At 44.3% G+C, this 18575-nt stretch overlaps 1 protein-coding gene across 1 annotated transcript in view; it reads right to left on the bottom strand.

Moving 5' to 3' along the window:
* SRBD1 (S1 RNA binding domain 1) overlaps positions 1-9255 on the bottom strand; it is a 223944-nt gene extending 214689 nt beyond the window's left edge. The window contains exons 1-4 of the mRNA XM_056116224.1: positions 9191-9255; positions 4789-4923; positions 3703-3782; positions 525-702 (exon numbers count right to left, since the gene is read on the bottom strand). Coding sequence (XP_055972199.1) covers positions 525-702; positions 3703-3782 — 258 coding nt within the window. The 5' untranslated portion in view covers positions 4789-4923; positions 9191-9255. The remainder of the gene's footprint in view (positions 1-524; positions 703-3702; positions 3783-4788; positions 4924-9190) is intronic.
* Between the last annotated feature and the right edge of the window lie 9320 nt (positions 9256-18575).

Below are 18575 nucleotides of genomic sequence, written 5' to 3'. Positions count from 1 at the left end.
TCAAGGAAATTGCAGTGAGTGCAGGGGGAAGAGGACAATCTCCAAAGGGCGTGAACGGAGCTCTGTGGGAAAGTACGTGCCTTGCATGTGTCACCTTTAGGTTCAGTCCCTAACACACACACACACACACACACACACACACACACACACACACACTTAGATATCATGGTTATGCTTTTCCAATCCTAAACAAACACATTGTTTGCAAGTGTCAGAGATGGGGGATGAGATGAGGTGGGACAATGGTAGGCGCCAGGACGACAACTCAACGGGAGACCAGGTGCCGAAGAGGGAAGAAGGTGGTGGGGGAAGGAAGGGAATGGGAATGGGGGAACGGAAGGGGAGAGGAATGAAGGGAAAAGGGAAAAGAACTTCCTGTGTTTCACTATGGGGCCCTAAACCCCTCTTTTCTTTTCTTTTTCGATGACACATGCTCTGTTATTTATATGCTCTGCGTAGGAAGTAACATCACCGTTAGGAGAACACCACAGCGTTTGTTCCCTCGAACCAGCTAAAGCACCTACCAGCTCCTGCTTCACGGTCACACCTGTTGGGCCACTGCTGACCCCTGGGGCGTTCTTCTTGGCCCGTGGCGCCCTCTTTGGTTTGGATTCCTTGGGAGGCTGCTTACGAGCTTTGGGGACTTTCTTTTGGGGCTCCCAGATACTATCTTCCTTGCTATCATCTTCAGAGGCCGATGATCTAGGAGAGTAAATTAAGAGAAAAATGTCCAGAAAAATGATGCCAAACGTGTGCGACCAAAAATAGAGAGATGAGGTTCCTGGAAAACCAAAGTAGGTGGTGATCAATAAGAAAATGGAATGATGGTATAAAATAAATATAAAACTTTTAAATGACATGATGGTCACAGACTAAGAACTGAAAAGAACAACAGCTGATAGGGGACCAATGTGAAAAATACCTAATGTCTTGTAAATCTCCTCTCACCTAGCCAACACACACACACACACACACACACACACACACACACACGCACGCACTCAAGACAAAGGAAATCATTGATTATTTTAAGTAATTTTCTGGGTCATGTCATGCCACAGTCATTGTGAATGTTTCCATGAATAATTTCCTAAGGACTAATCAAATTCATTTCAATTGCATTAAGTTATTCAAACTAATGTCAAGAGTAGGAAATAGCTCTAGGAAACACCCTCAATTACACAAAAAGGCAGCACCAAGACCCTCCAACATGCTCTAATAAACCCTGTATTTCCTCTCACAGGGCTGATTTGTTTCCTGACGAAACTACAGCAGTGCCGGCTAGGGTAGTTCTCTAACAATCCAACACTCACATTCAGGCAGCTCTGATCAAGGAACATCCCCTCAAGCCCTTGCCAACCCTGTCCAGTCTGTCGCTGCCTCTAATTCTATTGCCCCGATTGTAAAGGTCACTTATTAGTATACACGACAGCCGCTGCCCTCAAAGGCCAGAGACCGGGCACGCCTGGCTTTCCGAATGGTTTCAGCTCTGCCTGGAGACAAATACCCGCCTGGATGACTTCTTAGATAAAGTTTGCTCTGAAGAGTATAATTATAACACCTGCTCTTTAAAGGCGGTTTCTAGCTGAAGTCTAAGAAAAGGTCAAAGAGAAAGACAGAGAGCAGGATGAAGGAACCACTAAGTAAATGATGATTGGAGAAGGGGTGGAGCGATAGCACAGCGGGTAGGGTGTTTGCCTTGCATGCAGCCGACCCGGGTTCGATTCCCAGCATCCCATATGGTCCCCCGAGCACTGCCAGGAGCAATTCCTGAGTGCATGAGCCAGGAGTTACCCCTGTGCATCACCGGGTGTGACCCAAAAAGCAAAAAAAAAAAATTATGATTGGAGGGATTGCCCAGGATGGGAGATGGGTGCTAAAAGTAGACCAAGGCCCGAACATGATGGCCTCTTAGTATCTGTACTGCAAATAATGATGCCCAAAGTTAGAGTTTAAGAAGGATTGTACCTGCCACAGAGGCAAGGAATGGGATGGGGTGGGGGTGGCAGGTGGGACTCTGGGAACAATGGTGATAGAAAATGTACACTGGTGGAGGGACGGGTGCTCGAGCATTACATGACTGAAACATAATCATGCAAGTTTGTAACTGTATCTCACGGTGTTGCAATAAAATTTATTTTAAGAATAAATAAATAAACCACAGATTACAAAACTCTAATGAGAGAGAGACACAGAGAGAGAGAAAGAGAGAGAGAGAGAAAGAAGAGAGGAGAGAGAATCATTAAACAGTAGCTGTAGAACTGAATCAAGCAAGAATTTTTTATAAACAGGAATGAAACTTCCAGGGCTGCAGTCAGACTATCATGCAAATGCACGGAGTAAGTTCTTTCCTCGGGCTCAGTATTTATCAAGCAAAACTATGTGTCCCTTCTTCACACTGGATTACAAGCCACAAATGTCCTTTCAGTTCTCGTAAAGACAGACATAGTAGATGTACTATTTCATTACACACCGAGTTCTGAATCACCTGTCATTACCAAACCCACTGCACAAGGCAGCAACCATCGGTGCCCACAGACAGCACCTTCCTTCCACGAGCCCCAAGTTCCCCCTAGATTCCTGCCACCTTCCCCTAGGCTGCCTCACACTGGCTGCTCTTGTCAGCTTCCAAATGTGGAGTCCTCCAAGGCTGAGTCCTCAGCCCTCTTCTCTCTTGGTGAATGAATCATCCCATCCTATAGCAAAATACAAAGGAATCTCTACTTCATTTCTCAAGCTTGGTCACAGCTCTGGACTTGTGTGAGCACTTGCACTGGGGATCTTGCATGTCAAAGCTACGGAGAAGGAGCCCAGGGGCTGGAGAGAGCACGCCAAGGGCCGGGAGCAAGGACCTGGCAAGCTGAATTCTTTTGCTTGTTTGTTTTCTTTCAGGGGCCATACCCAGCAGTGCTCAGAGCTAACTCCTGTTCGCTCCTGGCGGGGTTCAGGGGTGCCAGGATCCAACCTGGGTCGACAACATGCGAAGCAAGTACCCTGTCTGCTACACCATTGCTCCGGCTTGCAAGTTGAATTCTTAGCACTGCTTATGACCCAGTACCACCAAGGGGAGCCCTAGTGGTCTCTGAACACATTCAGGAGTGTCCCTGGTGGCCAGCGGCACTGCCAGGTCCAAGCAGCACTGTATCAGCCCTCACACCCCAATCCCATCTATCCACACTGTCTCCTCTATCTTCAAAACCGCCCCAACAGCCCTCACCACTGCATATCAGGCTGCTTCAGCCATGTCCTTACCAACCCTCCCGCTTCTGCTCTTGCTTCCTTCGTCTGTTTCCCAGATTTATTTTCTATGAATGTAAACAGAAGCATGTCCCATGCCTGCCCTAAAGCCTTGGAATGACTTCCCAAGCCACTTCCATGAGAACCCGAACACCTGTCACAGTTTGTGGACCCATCAGACTCCGAGCTCACTTCCAATAAGAAGTGACTCTTCCTTGGTGTCTGAGGCACGACACGCTGGCCATGCTCTTCCGTGAACACGCCAAACTCGTTTCTGTCACTGTTACCAGATCTTTCCAGTAGATGCTCCCTCTAGGTAGAGGGAGGTACACTCCAAAATCTCATCTAGATGACTTGCTATAGCCTCCAAATCAACTTTCCTGACTACTGACCAAAGGTTCCCATACTTACAACCAACCCCTTGCTCTTTGGAAAAAAAAAAAAATTATGTATGTATATGCTTACAAGTCAGAGAAGGAAGAAAATTCATCTTTGGGTTCTGTAGCCTGGACCTTTATTTTTGCTCTTCTTGGCAATGATGTCATCTGGAAGAAAGAGAAAATGAAATCAATTTGATCTGAACCACTAGAATGATGATTTGTCATGGCCACAAAATGATGTAATATTTAAAACTGACATGAATAACCCTGCTGCTAGAAAATGCCTGTTAATCATTCATTCATCATCCTGTTATTCGTTGATTGCCTCGAGCAGGCCCCAGTAACATCTCTTTCATCCTAGCCCTGAGATTATATTCAAGGCTCTTTAGGAGAATGAGACCCATCATTGTTACTGGTATTTGGCATATTTGGTACGCCACGGGGAGTTTGCCAGACTCTGCCCTGTGTGAGAAAAGCCAATGGAAAGAAAAACATTCCAAATCCCATCTACCGGTAAATGTGTCTACTCTATCTTCTCAGATAGATGGGATCATCATGGCAGTGATTGTAGATGTGGGAGCATTCACAAGCACCAACATTTGTTCCTCCTCCATTTCTACCAATCAGAAGAGCAACTGATAGTCTTCTATTGGTATTAAAATATTTTTAGTTATTTATTTATTTTTTGGCTTTTTGGGTCACACCCGGCATTGCACAGGGCTTACTCCTGGCTCATATACTCAGGAATGACTCCTGGTGGTGCTCGGGATACCATATGGGATGCTGGGAATCAAACCCGGCATCATGCAAGAAAAACACCCTACCCACTGTGCTATCGCTCCAGCCCTGGTATCAAAATCTTGATGAGAACAAAGAGTATAGCAGATAAGGAGCTTGCTGTGCACATACATTCACCCCTGGGTCAAATCTCCGGTACCACATACAGCCCAGAGCACGCCCAGGAGTGATCCCTGAGAACAGATTCCCGCGTAAGCCCTGAGCACAACTGGGAATGGCCCTAAAACAAAAACAGAGCTTTACGAGACAGACCATCTTCTGAAACATATAATCTCTCAGTGAAGACAATTTCCAGTGTAAGTTAGAATTATATGCAAGCATATTTATATTTTGATTGTTTACTAGAAAACAAATTATAGTCATTACGTAATACCTTTGAAATATTTTTTTCCTTTGTGTCTTCTTATAATACACAGTACAGGCCTCTCAACTTTAAGTTCTTTCTTCCTGATATTTGGGCTTAAATGTCTCCACACATGATCCTGCGTCAAGTAAGTGCTGTTGGAAACTAATCATAAAGGATTAGGTAACATGATTTCTGTGTCAGATGCATTATACCACAATAAAATATAAAAAGACGGAGGTAGTTATGATGTCAATGTTTCAAATCAGAGCAGAAGTGGAATATTCAACTAGTGATATTGAGATAACCAATTATCTCTCTGAGGGGGAAATAAGTGTCTAACTCTTATCTCTATGCCGTGAACAAAAATATACTTCACCTTGACTAATGTTTGACTACATTCAAAATAAAAACTACAGGAGCCAGGGAGATGGTTCAATGGACTGGGACATGGGCTTTGCATATGGGAGCTCTGGGGTCCATCCCAGCACCATCTCGTCCCCAGGCACTGAGCCAGGAATAGCCTCTGAGCATTTCTGGGAATGCCCAAAAAAAGCAAACAAAGTTTATTTTAAGCTTAAATCAAACTACAAAAGGGGCCAGGGATGTAACTCGGCAACAGAGCACTAGCCTTGTATCTGTGAAGCCCTAGGTTCAATCCCTATCACTTCAAAAGCAACAGTAAGAATCCCCCCAAAAGAACTACAGCAATTAAACACTTGTCATAATTTTGAGGGGAAATACTTCCCTAGGGAGGACTCAAAATTCAAAAGCCAAAATGAATATCAGCATAGCTAACTATGTAAAATGAAAATCCCAAGCCGGCAGCAGGCACATTTCAGATCAATTTACTCTGAGTAAATAATTTCCAAGATATCAGGTGCTGCTTCCTGTTTTTGCTGAAAACCAAACAAGCAAAACAGGAAAAGGAGCCTGATGTCTTGAAAATCAAAGGGAAAGGGAGTAAGGGTTGAGATTAGTCAGTCTGATAAAGGAGCACCTCTAGGTGCTCTGCCCACTTTATGCAAGTAGGCAGCCTCCTAGGAAAAAGTCTGTAAAGCTTTGGTCTCTGGAAGGCAAAACAGAATGTCAAGACTAGCGAATAACAACAACAGTTGAGGGCACAGTCACCAAACAGACTGAATGCTAGACAGATACCCCAATTCTCTTCTCCCACTTAGCTCCCCAAATTAGCTTCCCAATTTGCCAGGCAAATCCTTACCCTCTGGGGAGAACAGGAAATTCCTTCTCTGGAGAATCTGGCCACTCTAAGAATAAGAGGGGGCAGAGCCACAGTACAGTGGGTGGGGAGCTTCTCTTGCACGGTGCGGCACCACACGTGGTCCCTGAACATTGAGCCAGGAGTAAGCACTGAGCACCACTTGGCACGGCCCAAAAACAAAACTAAACAAACCTGAGGATAACCAAGATCCCTACCAAAGAACTAAACTAGTTCACTCACTGTCTCCACATCCTTCAGCGTACCTGACTTCAGGGCATTCCCACACAAACACCAGCCATTGATTCTAACTCTACACTTCAGCCTTAACAGAAATCTGTTGAGAAAAGGGGTAAACAACCTTTGACAAGTGTATAATATTTTAATAATCACTGAAGGTTTTCTTGAAACAAGTCTTTCCAACTGCTCTTTTAGTAGGTCCCCTGGAGGAATGTAACCATGGAATAAGACGAAAACTTGTCTCCTGGCCAACTAGGAAAAATATAAATTTGAAAAGGTCAATGGGGAAAGAAGAACATGAAGGACTATCTAGGCCAATTCAGGCAAGTCCATTTTGAGAAAGAGTATAAACAGATGCTCAGGACCTAGAGATTTCTTAAAACCATCAAAGCCACATTCTACCCCCACATCCAGAGTATGCACACTGCAGCTCGAAGACCAGTGCTTCTTGCTCCCTTACTTCATGTCACCAAATCTGTAAAATAAATTCCTACATCATTTACTAAAAATCATATTAATATTTCCACCCCAAAGATTCATTCTGAATTAAACGCCTGCCTGTAAAACTTTTAAGATGCCTCACAGTTAAACATAATGGAACTGCTGGTTACCATTTCTCTTCCTAAAACCTGATCCTACCCCAACTCAATAAATGGCACCTGCTCGCTATGACCAGTCTTTGGGGAAATTATTTTGGGGGGGGGGGGGATCACTCCCAGCGATGCTCAAAAGTTACTCCTGGCTCTGCACTCAGGAATTACCCCTGGCGGTGCTCAGGGGACCATATGGGATGCTGGGAATCAAACCCGGGTCGGCCACGTGCAAGGCAAACGCCCTACCGGCTGTGCTGTTGTTCCAGCCCCTCTTTGGGGGAAATTCTTTCAATGTTATTGAGTCATAACTGAAAACCAACTACAACAAAGTACACTAATTGATCATGTCTCCATACTCATGATATTGAGCAAAACTGTTATTCTCCAAAGTTTAATTTACCGAACAAAAAATGTACAGCTGGAGCCATAGCCATAATGCAGTGGGTAGGGTGTTTGTCTTGCACACAGCAGACCCACGTTCAATCTGGCATCCCCTACGGTCCCCAAAGGAATGATTCCCGAGCACTAAGCCAGGAGTAAGTGCTGAGCACTGCTGGGTGTGGCCCCAAAATCAAAAAAAAAATTTCAACTGTGCAGATCTTTCTTTTCCTCATCTCCCCTATCAGCAAACCACATAAAGTCTTCCTCCAAAATATATCTTAATCTTTGCTTGCCTAAAAGTGAGTCTTTGCCACAACACCCAAAAGGAGAGAGAGAACACAGGGGATTGCCCTGCCACAGAGGCAGGGGAGGATGGGGGGATGGGGGTGGGGGGGATATTATCCATGGTGGTGGAAAATGGGCACTGGTGGAGGGATTGGTATCTGATCATTGTATAATCAAACCCAAGCACAAAAAAATTGTAAATCTACAACTGTACCTCATGGTGTTTCACTAATAAAAAAAGAAAAATAAAAAAAATAAATAAAAAGTGAGTCTTTGGGTCCCAATCTTTTTCACCTGGACTACTTACTCTTGAAAGACCTCCATGCTTCCACCCTTGCCACTACATCTCATTCTCCACATATCAATCCAAAACATCACTTAGCACTGACCACACTGACACCAGCACTGCGATTTGTGTTAATCAAACCACATTCAACTGTGAGCCACCAGTGGGACGCAGAAGTGTCACTGTGTTTTAAAAATCACTTAATGGGCCAGGTAATACAGCAGGTATGGCACTGGTGTTGCAGGTGGCCAACCCTGGTTGATCCCTAGCATCACATATGGTCCTCAAGTAATGCCAGGAGTAATCTCTGAGTGCAGAGCCAGGAGCAGGCCCTGAGCAGCACCAGGTGTGGCCCCAAAACAAAACAAACAAAACATTTAATAAAATGAAAAACGTCTATGACTTCCCACGCCATTTTCCACTTGAGTCCAATTTGTTGACCACTGCTTTCTAAAATGTCCATCTACCTTTCTGATCAGGACCCTTCCTTCTCACCTTAGGCCTTCAGTTTCCTGGATAATGTCGGATACTATTTACCTGAACAGAGCATTCCTATTTAGAGTGTTCTGAGATTTCCTTCATTCAAGTCTTCCTACCCGAGAGCACTGAGTACATTGAAAAATCAATGAACTTGGAGGTTGCACTCATGTTACTAAGAAAGGACGCACTGAACTAGGGGAAATTAAAGTCAAAGGGACGGAAAGTCTTGCGCATACACAAATATTTCACTGAAATTGGCAAAACCCCAGTTCGAACACGTATAGAGACAGAAGAGAACTCCTTGGGTGGCACCTGCATTCTCCCTGGAGGCATCAACATGAGTGTCCAGAATGTCGGCACAGACCCCTAACTAGCAATAAAGCAAAACATCAGAGTTGGAAAACTGCCTCCCGTTTTCCTTGGGTGAGGAAGAAGCCTGCGATGCACAGAGGTGGAATGGTTTACTCCAAGGCCCAGGCTCCGTGGCCAATGGACTAGCAATCCCGGGTCCCAGGATCCTGGCGGGGCTTGCTCCTGGTGCACGTCTGTGCGGGCACGCGGCCGGCGTGGCAGGCTGCGGGAGGAAAGCGCCCGGGTGCCCGTTGCACGCCTCTGCCACGACAGCTGGCCAGCGCCAGACTCGGGCAGGGCCAGGCTCTAAAGGCGGAAAGGGCGCTTCCTCCCCGACCTCCGACTCCTGGAGGTGCCACGGCAACCCAGCCTGGCCCGGGCTTTCCCGGGTCTGCCTCTCTGCACCCAGCGCGGCTGCAAGCTGGCTGGGGTTTGCTGGGTTTTGCCGGGTGCGATGCAGCGGCGGGCAGGAGGGACGTCTCACTTTAAGCGAGGGCGCTATGTCATTAAACGGGCACGCACGCTGCAAAACGGCCCCAGAAACGCCGGCGCCGGAAAGCCGGACACGCCAGCGCCCGGGCGGGTTCTCAAGCTCACCTTGCAGCCCGGCGCGTCTACCGGGCCCGGGGTTCGGGGCTTGCGAGCGCGTCTTCCGGTTCCCGCCGGAAGTTTTTCAAATGCCGGAAGTCCCGCCCCCGCTCTCCGGGCCCCGCCGGGAGGGCGCTGGGCTTTCGGGCCGGGCGGGGCTCTGCGCGCATCCCGGGCCGGGGGCTCCAGCTGCACCAGAGAGACCTGCATGGGTGTGCGGCCTCCAGGTCATAACCCACCCAGTCTCTTTTCCCCTTCTAATTTTTTTTTCCGGCTCACACCCAGCGATGCGCCCGACTTTGCACGTTACTCCTGGCTGTGCTTGGGGAACCATTTGGGATGCTGGGAATCGAACCCCCTTCGGCCGCGTGCAAAGCAAACGCCCTACCTGTTGTGCTTATGTCTCCAACCTGCAACCCCTATTTTCCTTTCTAATTTGAAATCAAGAGCTTTTGTCATTGCATCGTTTTTAGTTTGCAGTAGGAAATTTGAGAGGCACTTAAACTTTATTTTTCCTTTTGGGTCACACTCGGCTGGATTCAGGGTTTATTTAGTCCAGGGGTTACTGCCCTGGCGGTACTCGGGGAACCATAACCGTTGCCAGGGACCAGGCTGGAGGTTCCCCTGTTCCCCCCGCCCGCCCTCCCCGCGTTGCAGGAAAGTGCCTCAACCCCCACACTGCCTCTTGGATCCTTAAGTTTTTTTTTCCTTCCCCTGAAGTCGAAGTAAAAAGTTAGCGGCCATAAGGTTTCTTAGCGTATTTTTTTGGTATTTCATTCTTTGCTAAGCCCGGAGATAAGAGATTTGTTTGCTCCGGTCGTAAACATAGCTAAACAGTGCCTCTTTTTATGAGCATTTGAGTTTTTGCCCCGGAGTTGTCACTATCTCGATTGATAAGCTGCCCTCTCTCCCAGGCTGCTTGCTTGGCAGTCTTCCAAATACATCAACTCTTTGCAAGCCTGGTACCCTACCTAGTAGTTCCACACAGGGCCTTATCTTTTGGTCTCTTCAATTACCTCCTCCACCTTGCTGCTTGCTAGATAAAAAGCACTGGATAAGGCACTCTCTTAATTTCCTTGAGACAAATGCAAATCCCAGTTACCTGTCCTTGACTATAATGAAAAAATTCTACTCCCATTTCATTTTCAGTTCTTAAAAAGTGAGTTGATGCCTGATATCTTCCATAAGTCCTCCTCCAGACCCATCATTTCCATTTTCCTTCCCATAAAACACAATAGCTCCCGCTTTAAATTACACTGAAGCCAAACCTTCTTCCATGTCCTGAGTCTCTCTTTTTTTTTTTCACTTACCCAGTTTTTAAAAACTAGAAAGCAATCTCTAGCAAATTTTTCCTTTACCCTGAATATATTTATATATTTCCATTATATGTTCTCAAAATCAGTTCTTCCTAGAAGTCAAAAAAATGGCCTGGGTTTTTTGCTTGTTGTGGGGTGAAGGAGTGGAGGAAGGGGAGGGGCATTGCATTTTTTTTAACAAGCACACAAAACTCTGAACTCACAGAAAGAGATGAAGGAAAAAATGAGATTGTAAAACTGGGAAATAAAAGTACTGTTGAGGGGCTGGAGCGATAGTAAAGCGTTTGCCTTGCACGTTTGCCTAGATTCGATCCCCAGCATCCCATATGGTCCCCCAAGTACTGCCAGGAGTAATTCTAATTCCAGAGTGCAGAGCCAGGAGTAACGTTTGAGCATTGCTTGGAAGCAATGTCCACTGTAGCACTGTCCTCCCGTTGTTCATCGATTTGCTCGAGCGGGCACCAGTAACGTCTCACAACAAATTGTGAGACTTGTTACTGTTTTTGGCATATCTAATGCATCAGAGGTAGCTTGCCAGACTTTGCCGTGTGGGTGAGATATTCTCGGTAGATTGCCGGATCCAGATTAGAATTTAACACATCAAAACTCCAAGGGTTTATTGTGGATAGTTCTAAAGGGTGACTCTCAGATTTTGTGTCCTCTAGCAAGCAAGCTGTTGCATGTTGCAACACCCCATGAGTAGGTAAAGAGAACATAAATCTCGCTGGATAGGAAGGATTCTTTGGTAGGGGGTTGGGGAAAGGAGGTGCCTCTCCAGCAGTGCAGGAGTCAGAGGACACTCTAGACAATAGTGAGGCCATTGCCCTCTGTTCTCTCTGGAATTCTGGAACCAACAGATGGGGGTGGGCGGTGAGGGCACCAAGGCTAAACCCAGTGGTGCTTGGAGGGCACAGAATCCAACACTAGGCATGCTCCAAGGTCCTTTGAACTATCTCCTGAGCCTCTAGGGCTCTTTTATTTATTTATTTATTAGCTTTTGGGTTCACATCAGGGATGCACAGGGGTCTGGCTTTGCACTCAGGAATTACTCTTGGCATTGATCAGGGGACCATATGGGATGCTGGGAATCGAACCCGGATCGGACGCATGTAAAGCAAACGCCCTACCTGCTGCGCTATTGCTCCAGCCCCTAGGGCTCTCTTTATTTGGTAACTATTCTTCTCTAAGATCATTGATCAATAAGGACCCACTTCTGAAATTATTTCAGCATGGTTTTTCCTTCTTCCCATGCAACTTTATGTGGTCTTTTGAAGTGATCACACAGAATGGTTACAGTCACAATCTTCTACACAATGTCTAGATCTAAAAGAGCACTGGAGGACATGTTACAATTCAGGGTTATGGGGAGGGAAACCAAGTTACAATAATCATCAACAATTTATAGTTCACCTACTTTTAATGTCAGCTTTTCTCCACATGTATTTATAGCATGTGGTAATTAAAGCAAGGTAATGAATAGGCAATAAAATCTCTTGATATTATTTCTGCTCTGGAGGAATCTACAGATAAGACTAGGGACTAGACATAGCCACCAAAAAAACCCATGCAAGATTGTCTAGGCACTGAGGAAATGGCATGGATTGTAGGGCACATGCCTAGCATGTTCAAAGCCCCTGAAGCAGGTAAGGGACCTCTATTACTTTTAGGAAGTAATAAAATCAAGATGTGATTTTATTCAAAGAAGTTACTGTCACTAGCCCTAAAGCATCCCAAAAACATGAAAGCATGTCCCACTTTGTGAATGCAGGAACAGAGGCCCATAAGTCTAACTGGCATCAGCACTGCCAAGAGAAGGGTCAATGCCCCCCAGGAGAGGAGAAGCTCCAATACGAATAAAAGGCGATGATAAGAAAGTAGACCAACAAACATTCAAAGCTTTTCCACCTGATAATGCCTTAGCAACAGACTCTTACATAGAAGACCTCAAGAGGGAACCATTTGGAAAAAGCCCCATAGAATCACCTTCACTTCTGGTGGGAATACCATCTGATGCATCCATTTTGGGGGAAAAAATGGATATTTCTGAAAAAACTAGGAATTGATCTTTCATACGATCCAGCAATTTGGCTTCTTGTTTAACACAAGGGCCCAAAACCTCTATTCAGGAAAGACATTTGGACACCTATGTTCATTGCAGCATTATTTACAATAGCCAAAATCTGAATACATCCCAATGTCCAAGAGCACATGACTGGACAAAGAAACTGGGACACATACACAATGCAATACTACTCACTATCAGAAAAGACAAAAACACACAATTTCTTCAGCTTAGGTGGATCTTGTCATGCTGAGGAGAGGGACAGATACAGATAATCTACCTCCTACCAGGATTAAAGGAAAATAGTAAGGAAATAAAAAGTGCCCAAAGGCAACAGGACATGAGATCTAGTCTTCAACAGGAAACTGACCATGTCAGGGGAATGACGGGGTAGGGGGAGAGATTGAGGGACAGGAGCACTGGGACACTGGGGGAGGGAAGCAGACATTGTTGGGGAGGGTGTGCTGTTGGAATGGTTTCTGCATGAAGTCCTACCATTATCAATATTGTAAATTATGGTACCGAAAATAAAATCGTAAAAAGTCACATAGCTTGGAGACATAGTAATAGTACAGTGGGTAGGGCATTTGCCTTGCATGCAGTTGACTTCGGTTTGATCACTGGCATCCCATATGGTACCCTGAGCACAGCCATGAGTAATTCCTGAGTGCAGTGCCAGGAGTAACCCCTGAGAATCTCTGGGTATGACCTAAAAAGCAAAAAAAAAAAGACATGTTGCAAAAGTAAGCAGTGTTCATCCCTATTCTGGGGGTCACTTGCATCTCAACCTGGGATTGTCATTCTTTCCTTACTTTATAGGTTACCCTTGGCTCTGTTGCCTCTGGAGAAGCCAGGTTCTCTCTTGAGTGCCTTGTACTTTCTCTCTCTCTCTCTTTCTCTCTTTCTCTCTCTCTCTCTCATCCCTAAATACAATCACTTTACTTTACTATTCATCTTTTGAATTCTTTTCTGTGAGGGAAGATGAAGAACCTAGAAAACTTAGGCAGCGGTCAGGATGAATTTTCCTTTTCCTGCAGAAAGCAACCCCTCATCCCTGCCTGAGGTCACAGCTCCCTGAGAACTCAGCTGGTAGGGATCAGGCAGACCTTAGGTGCAATTTTTTTTTCTTAGGTGCAATTTGACAGCTGCCTTGTGGATCTGGTGGTGAGTTGCTAGTATTTATACCATGTGGCTGCACACAACAGACTTTTCTAATCCTACCCCCTCAAAAAACACTTCCCCCAGAGAGATCAAATGGTTTCAGCAGGAGAGTTCTCTCTCTTTCTGTGTGTGTCTCTCTCTGCCTCTCTCTCTGCCTCTCTCTTTCTCTCTCATTCTCCATGTCTTCCACCAACATCATTTGAGGAACCATTCAAGAAACCTACATTATTTAGTAAGGAAATTAGGTTGACTGCTTCACCCCCATTTCAGAGTTGTAGGGGGAAGCATTCTAGATAGAAGTATTACACTCTGGATGAAAGAAGCCACACAATACAGTCAGAACAAGAATGAGGGGTTAACCCGCATAGAGTTAACCTTACTCCCTTCTCCCCAACCAAGGTATTAGCCTTTCAATGAAAGAAGAAAAGTATTTCTAACTTGTTTTGTTGTTGTTTGTTGGCCACACCTGGAAGTTTTCAGGGCTTATTCCTGGCTCTGTGCTCAAGGTTCACCCCTGGCGGGGATTAGAGGACCATATGCAGTGCTGGGACTTGAACCTGGGTCAGCAACATGCAAGGCAGGCACCTTCCTCCATGTACTTACTACTTCCCTGGACCCCACAAGTATTTCTAAACTGAAGTAAATAACCAGGTTAGATTTTTCACACATCTGGGGAAAATAAAATGTGGGGCAGGGTCCCCTAAACTTACTGGAACTGTTGGTCTGGCTTACTCTAAAGGCAAAACTAATTGTTCAAGAAACATTTCTCTTGGAATGTTGCAAAGGGGCCATTCCCACACTAAGCTGTCAAGGGGAATTTGTAATCGCTAAGTATAAACCAGGCACTGCCACAAAAGCTGTCTTTTTCTTTCTAGGACCTTGCCCAGTCTATTGTTTATCTTTGAGTCTTTAGTGCTAAATTCCAAGAAATTCATGGATTTAGACTCACAGCCAGGAATGATCTCGATACTCACCCAAGATGACACAACAGGGTTTAGGAATTGTTTCAGGTTTGCTTGGAGGTTATTTTGCCGCTCCGGAGCCTAGAGCTCTTTATATGATATTCATTGGGATGTCATCATTTTTATGTTGTTGTCTATGCGCTCAAGCATTTTCCTGTGGGTTCAAGATTCCTTAAGAGACATCTATAAAATAGCTATAATTCCTATTCATTAATCATCCGCCCTGTGCCAGGGCACTGGGTTAATGCTTTTATCTGTATTTGTGTATTTAACTTCACACTTAGCTCACTGAGATATTGCTATCATCCTTTTTCTATAAGAGAAGACCAAGGCATCCAAGAAGTTAAATAACTCATCCAAAGTTTAATCAGCTACTAAAGAGGAGAACTAAAATTCAAACATAGTGAGCTGCTTTATTTTAAATCTAGTAGTTACTTTTTTATTTAATTTTTTTATTTGTTTGGTTTTGAGACCACACCCAGCAATGCTCCAGGGTTTCTCTTGGCTCTGCACTTAGAATTACTCCTCACAATGCTTAGGGGACCATATGGGATGCTGGAAATTGAACCCCAGTAGGTCACATGCAAAGAAAACACTCTACTTTCTGTACTATGGCTCTGGCCTAAATCCAGTACTTTTAAGGATATCCATGTACCATCAATTCAATGCAAAGAGCTTTTCTTCCTTCACTACGGTATCCAGTGTAAGACTGAATGTAAGGGGTTAATGACATTCAAACCCCTACATATACTAAGATACTCTAAGATGCCTGTATAAAATATAACAATGTTCTTCTCTTTAATGATTTCAAACTAAATGAAAGCCATAGGAATGAAAGGTCTTAATTTAGATACTAGTGTTTCACCTACAAAATCATTAACTCCGGGAGCTAATTCTTGGTCCTTTTTCACAAATTCCTTTTTCAATGTCCCACCTCCTTTGCAGCAGTGTCTAATAGTTCTTGACTAATTATCCATACTTAGAATAGCAGTAGACTATCTTCAGGACTTGAAACAGTGCCTATAGTATAGAAAAATTCTTCCTCATCATAGAAAAGTAATATAAAGCTTACGCTAGACAAAAACATTGTCTCATTCGAAAAAATTAAGAGGATCCCTAGCTTTGTGCTCAGGGATCACTCTCAGTAGTGCTCAGGGGACTATATGTGATGCCAGGGATGAAAAGAGAGTCAGGAACTTGCAGGGCCAGTGCCATAATCCCTAGGCTCTCTTTCCAGTCCAAGTGGATTTTTTGGAGTTCAAATATTTATCACTTACAGCCAATCACTTAGCAAATGACTATATTTCAGATTAGAGAATGCACAAATTGAAACTGAATTTTTGATCATCGATTTTTATGTTTAGCTCTGTGCATCCATTTTCCACTATCATTACTATGAAAGGAGGTTTTTGTTAAGTAAGGTAGGTCAGAGTGGTTGATGGGTTCCCCAATTTGTATTGTTACTCTTTCGAGCTGACTGAAGCAGCAGCCTAATTCCATAGTGTGAGAAACTGCTGAGGCCATTTTTTAAGCCCAGAGTAACTTTGTCAGACTTGCTTGTAAAAGAGAAAAGATTTACCAGATAAAATTCCTAAGCTTTGATTAAATATTGAATGGATTTTGAGGGGACATCAGTTAAGCCTGAGGAAATTAATTGAACAGATTTTTCAAGGATCTGGAAATGCAGGCATTACTCAAAAGGATAGCATACATTAAAATTTATTTTACTTAGAGTAATATTATGGATCCAACATGTTAAACTAGAATATAATTTGTCTTGGAAAATTGAAATCTGCAGTGTTTATTCCATTTATTTTTTAAATAAATCCTTCAAGTATTAAATAATGAGTGCAATTAAAAAGGCGAGATTAAAAATGCCTGAATAATAGATGAACTGTATCTACTGCGTGGTCCACTGTTGATCTCATCACTTGTCTAGCAAATACTTTGGCAAACAGGAACTCAATCACTTGCATTCATGGGTTAGATGTTAGATGTATTGCAAATATTCTCCTGATAAGTTCTCATCCTCAAGTAGTATTCAGAAGCTGCCTCCAACTACTAAAAAACCTATTAAATAGCCATAGATTCTAGCATAGCGCCCCAGAGGGAACATTGGGATCCTAATAACGGTGAGGCTGGCTGGATTGCAGGGCAAGAATGAACGGAAATGTGGTGGGGCAGATTTATTCTGTTCATTATCAGGAAGTTATGTCTGAAAGCTCTATCCATCATAACTAGAGCTTTATTTCTTGTACATTTGGTCCATCTCCCAGCTTAAGAGAATAGAACTGTCCTGCAAAGTACTAATTTTAAAACTCATCCAGAATTCAAGAGTCAGTGTTTTATTCCTAGATGCTGTACATTCTAACCTGAATTTAGAAAAGTGTTGCAGGTCAGATCCGTGTGTGTGTGTGTGTGTGTGTGTGTGTGTGTGTGTGTGTGTGTTTATAAAGTCAGGTTTAATGAGTAAATCTACATTTATTGTTTTGGGGCCACACCCAGTAATGCTCAGGGGTAACTCCTGTCTCTTCACTTAGGAATTATTCCTGGGAGTACTCAGGAGCCTTCTGGAATGCTGGGGGTTGAACCCAGGTCAGCTGCATTGAGGCAAACTCCCTCTCCCCTGTACTATCTCTCCAATCCCGCGTATAATCTACATGAAGTCAAACTCAACTTTGTTATTCTGTTGAAGTTTCTGGCTTTTGTTTGCTTCATTTTGTTTAGGAGAGGAAGGCCACACCCAGCAGTGCTAGGGACCACTGCCAACTCTGTGCTGAGATCACTCCAGAAGGTGCTCAGGGAAATATGTGATACCAGGCATTGAACCTGGGCCTCCTGCATGCAAAGCATGCACTTAGCCTGCTGAGCTATCTCTCCAGCTCTCACCTCTGTTATTCTGAAGATCACACAAAGTCAGGGAGCCACAAGCAAGATACAGAACATTTCCTTCCCTTTGTATTTAGCTTCTAGAGCTCTTTTTGTGGCAGGCTTCCTACCCCTGCTCTGAACAAGTTATCAGCTACTGTTGGACACCCATGCTCCCTGGGATTGCTTTTGGTTACTTGAGGTTTCATACTATTTTTGTCTGTGCATTAATAAAGTAGTCAGAGTGGTCTTGGAAATGATTCTTTGCATGTCTAAATATCCTCATCAACAGGAATGATTCAGCAATGCTGTTTTGTGGCTTGTGTTCCTGCCAATATCTTACAGCACCCACTGCAATTGTCACTGGTTCACTTGGCAAACACCAGACACACGCTATCATGGCAACCCAACGGTTGCCAAGTGCAATGGTGCCAATTAAACTGGTATTTATTTTATTTTGAAAATGTTTCTCTCCTCACCTCCATAGATGCTGCTGATGGGTCTAGAAGTCAAAGCCTATAAAAAAAAAAAGAGCATCTGATATTTTTATGCCTAGCTTTATGGAATGGTTTCATCAGTAGAAATGTGAAGGGAACAATGAGAAGATCAACTCTAGGGATTTTAATTTTCACCAGCAAAGATCTGGCTGGTGATATAAAAGTGTGGAACCCCTTCAGAGAAAGGGAGTGATGTCAACTGGAGTTTCTCCCTCAAGGGAGTCTGGGTGGAGAGGGATGTCCACAGTGACGCAGCCCTGACCGTTCAGTTCTCCTCAGCCACTGCAGGTCTAACCTGTAGTCAACAAGCAGAACATTTATATTTGGTATGATTTGTTCAGTTATCTGTGGGGGGGTTGTCTTCAAATGCTTTTAAAAAGTTCCTGTTTAGGAATGATGTATAAGTAGCATAAAGAGCTTTGCATGTGGCTACCACAGTTCAATCCTTGGCATGGTATGTTCCCTTGAGCACCACTAAAAGAGAACCTCAAGTGACTAACCTTTAGCACTGTTGGATGTGGTCCCCCA

This window comes from Sorex fumeus, unplaced genomic scaffold (assembly GCF_029834395.1).
Source record: "Sorex fumeus unplaced genomic scaffold, SorFum_2.1 ptg000003l, whole genome shotgun sequence".
NCBI lineage: Eukaryota > Metazoa > Chordata > Mammalia > Eulipotyphla > Soricidae > Sorex > Sorex fumeus.
The sequence above is the reverse complement of the archived record's forward strand: the minus strand, read 5'-3'. Positions and strand labels throughout refer to the sequence as shown.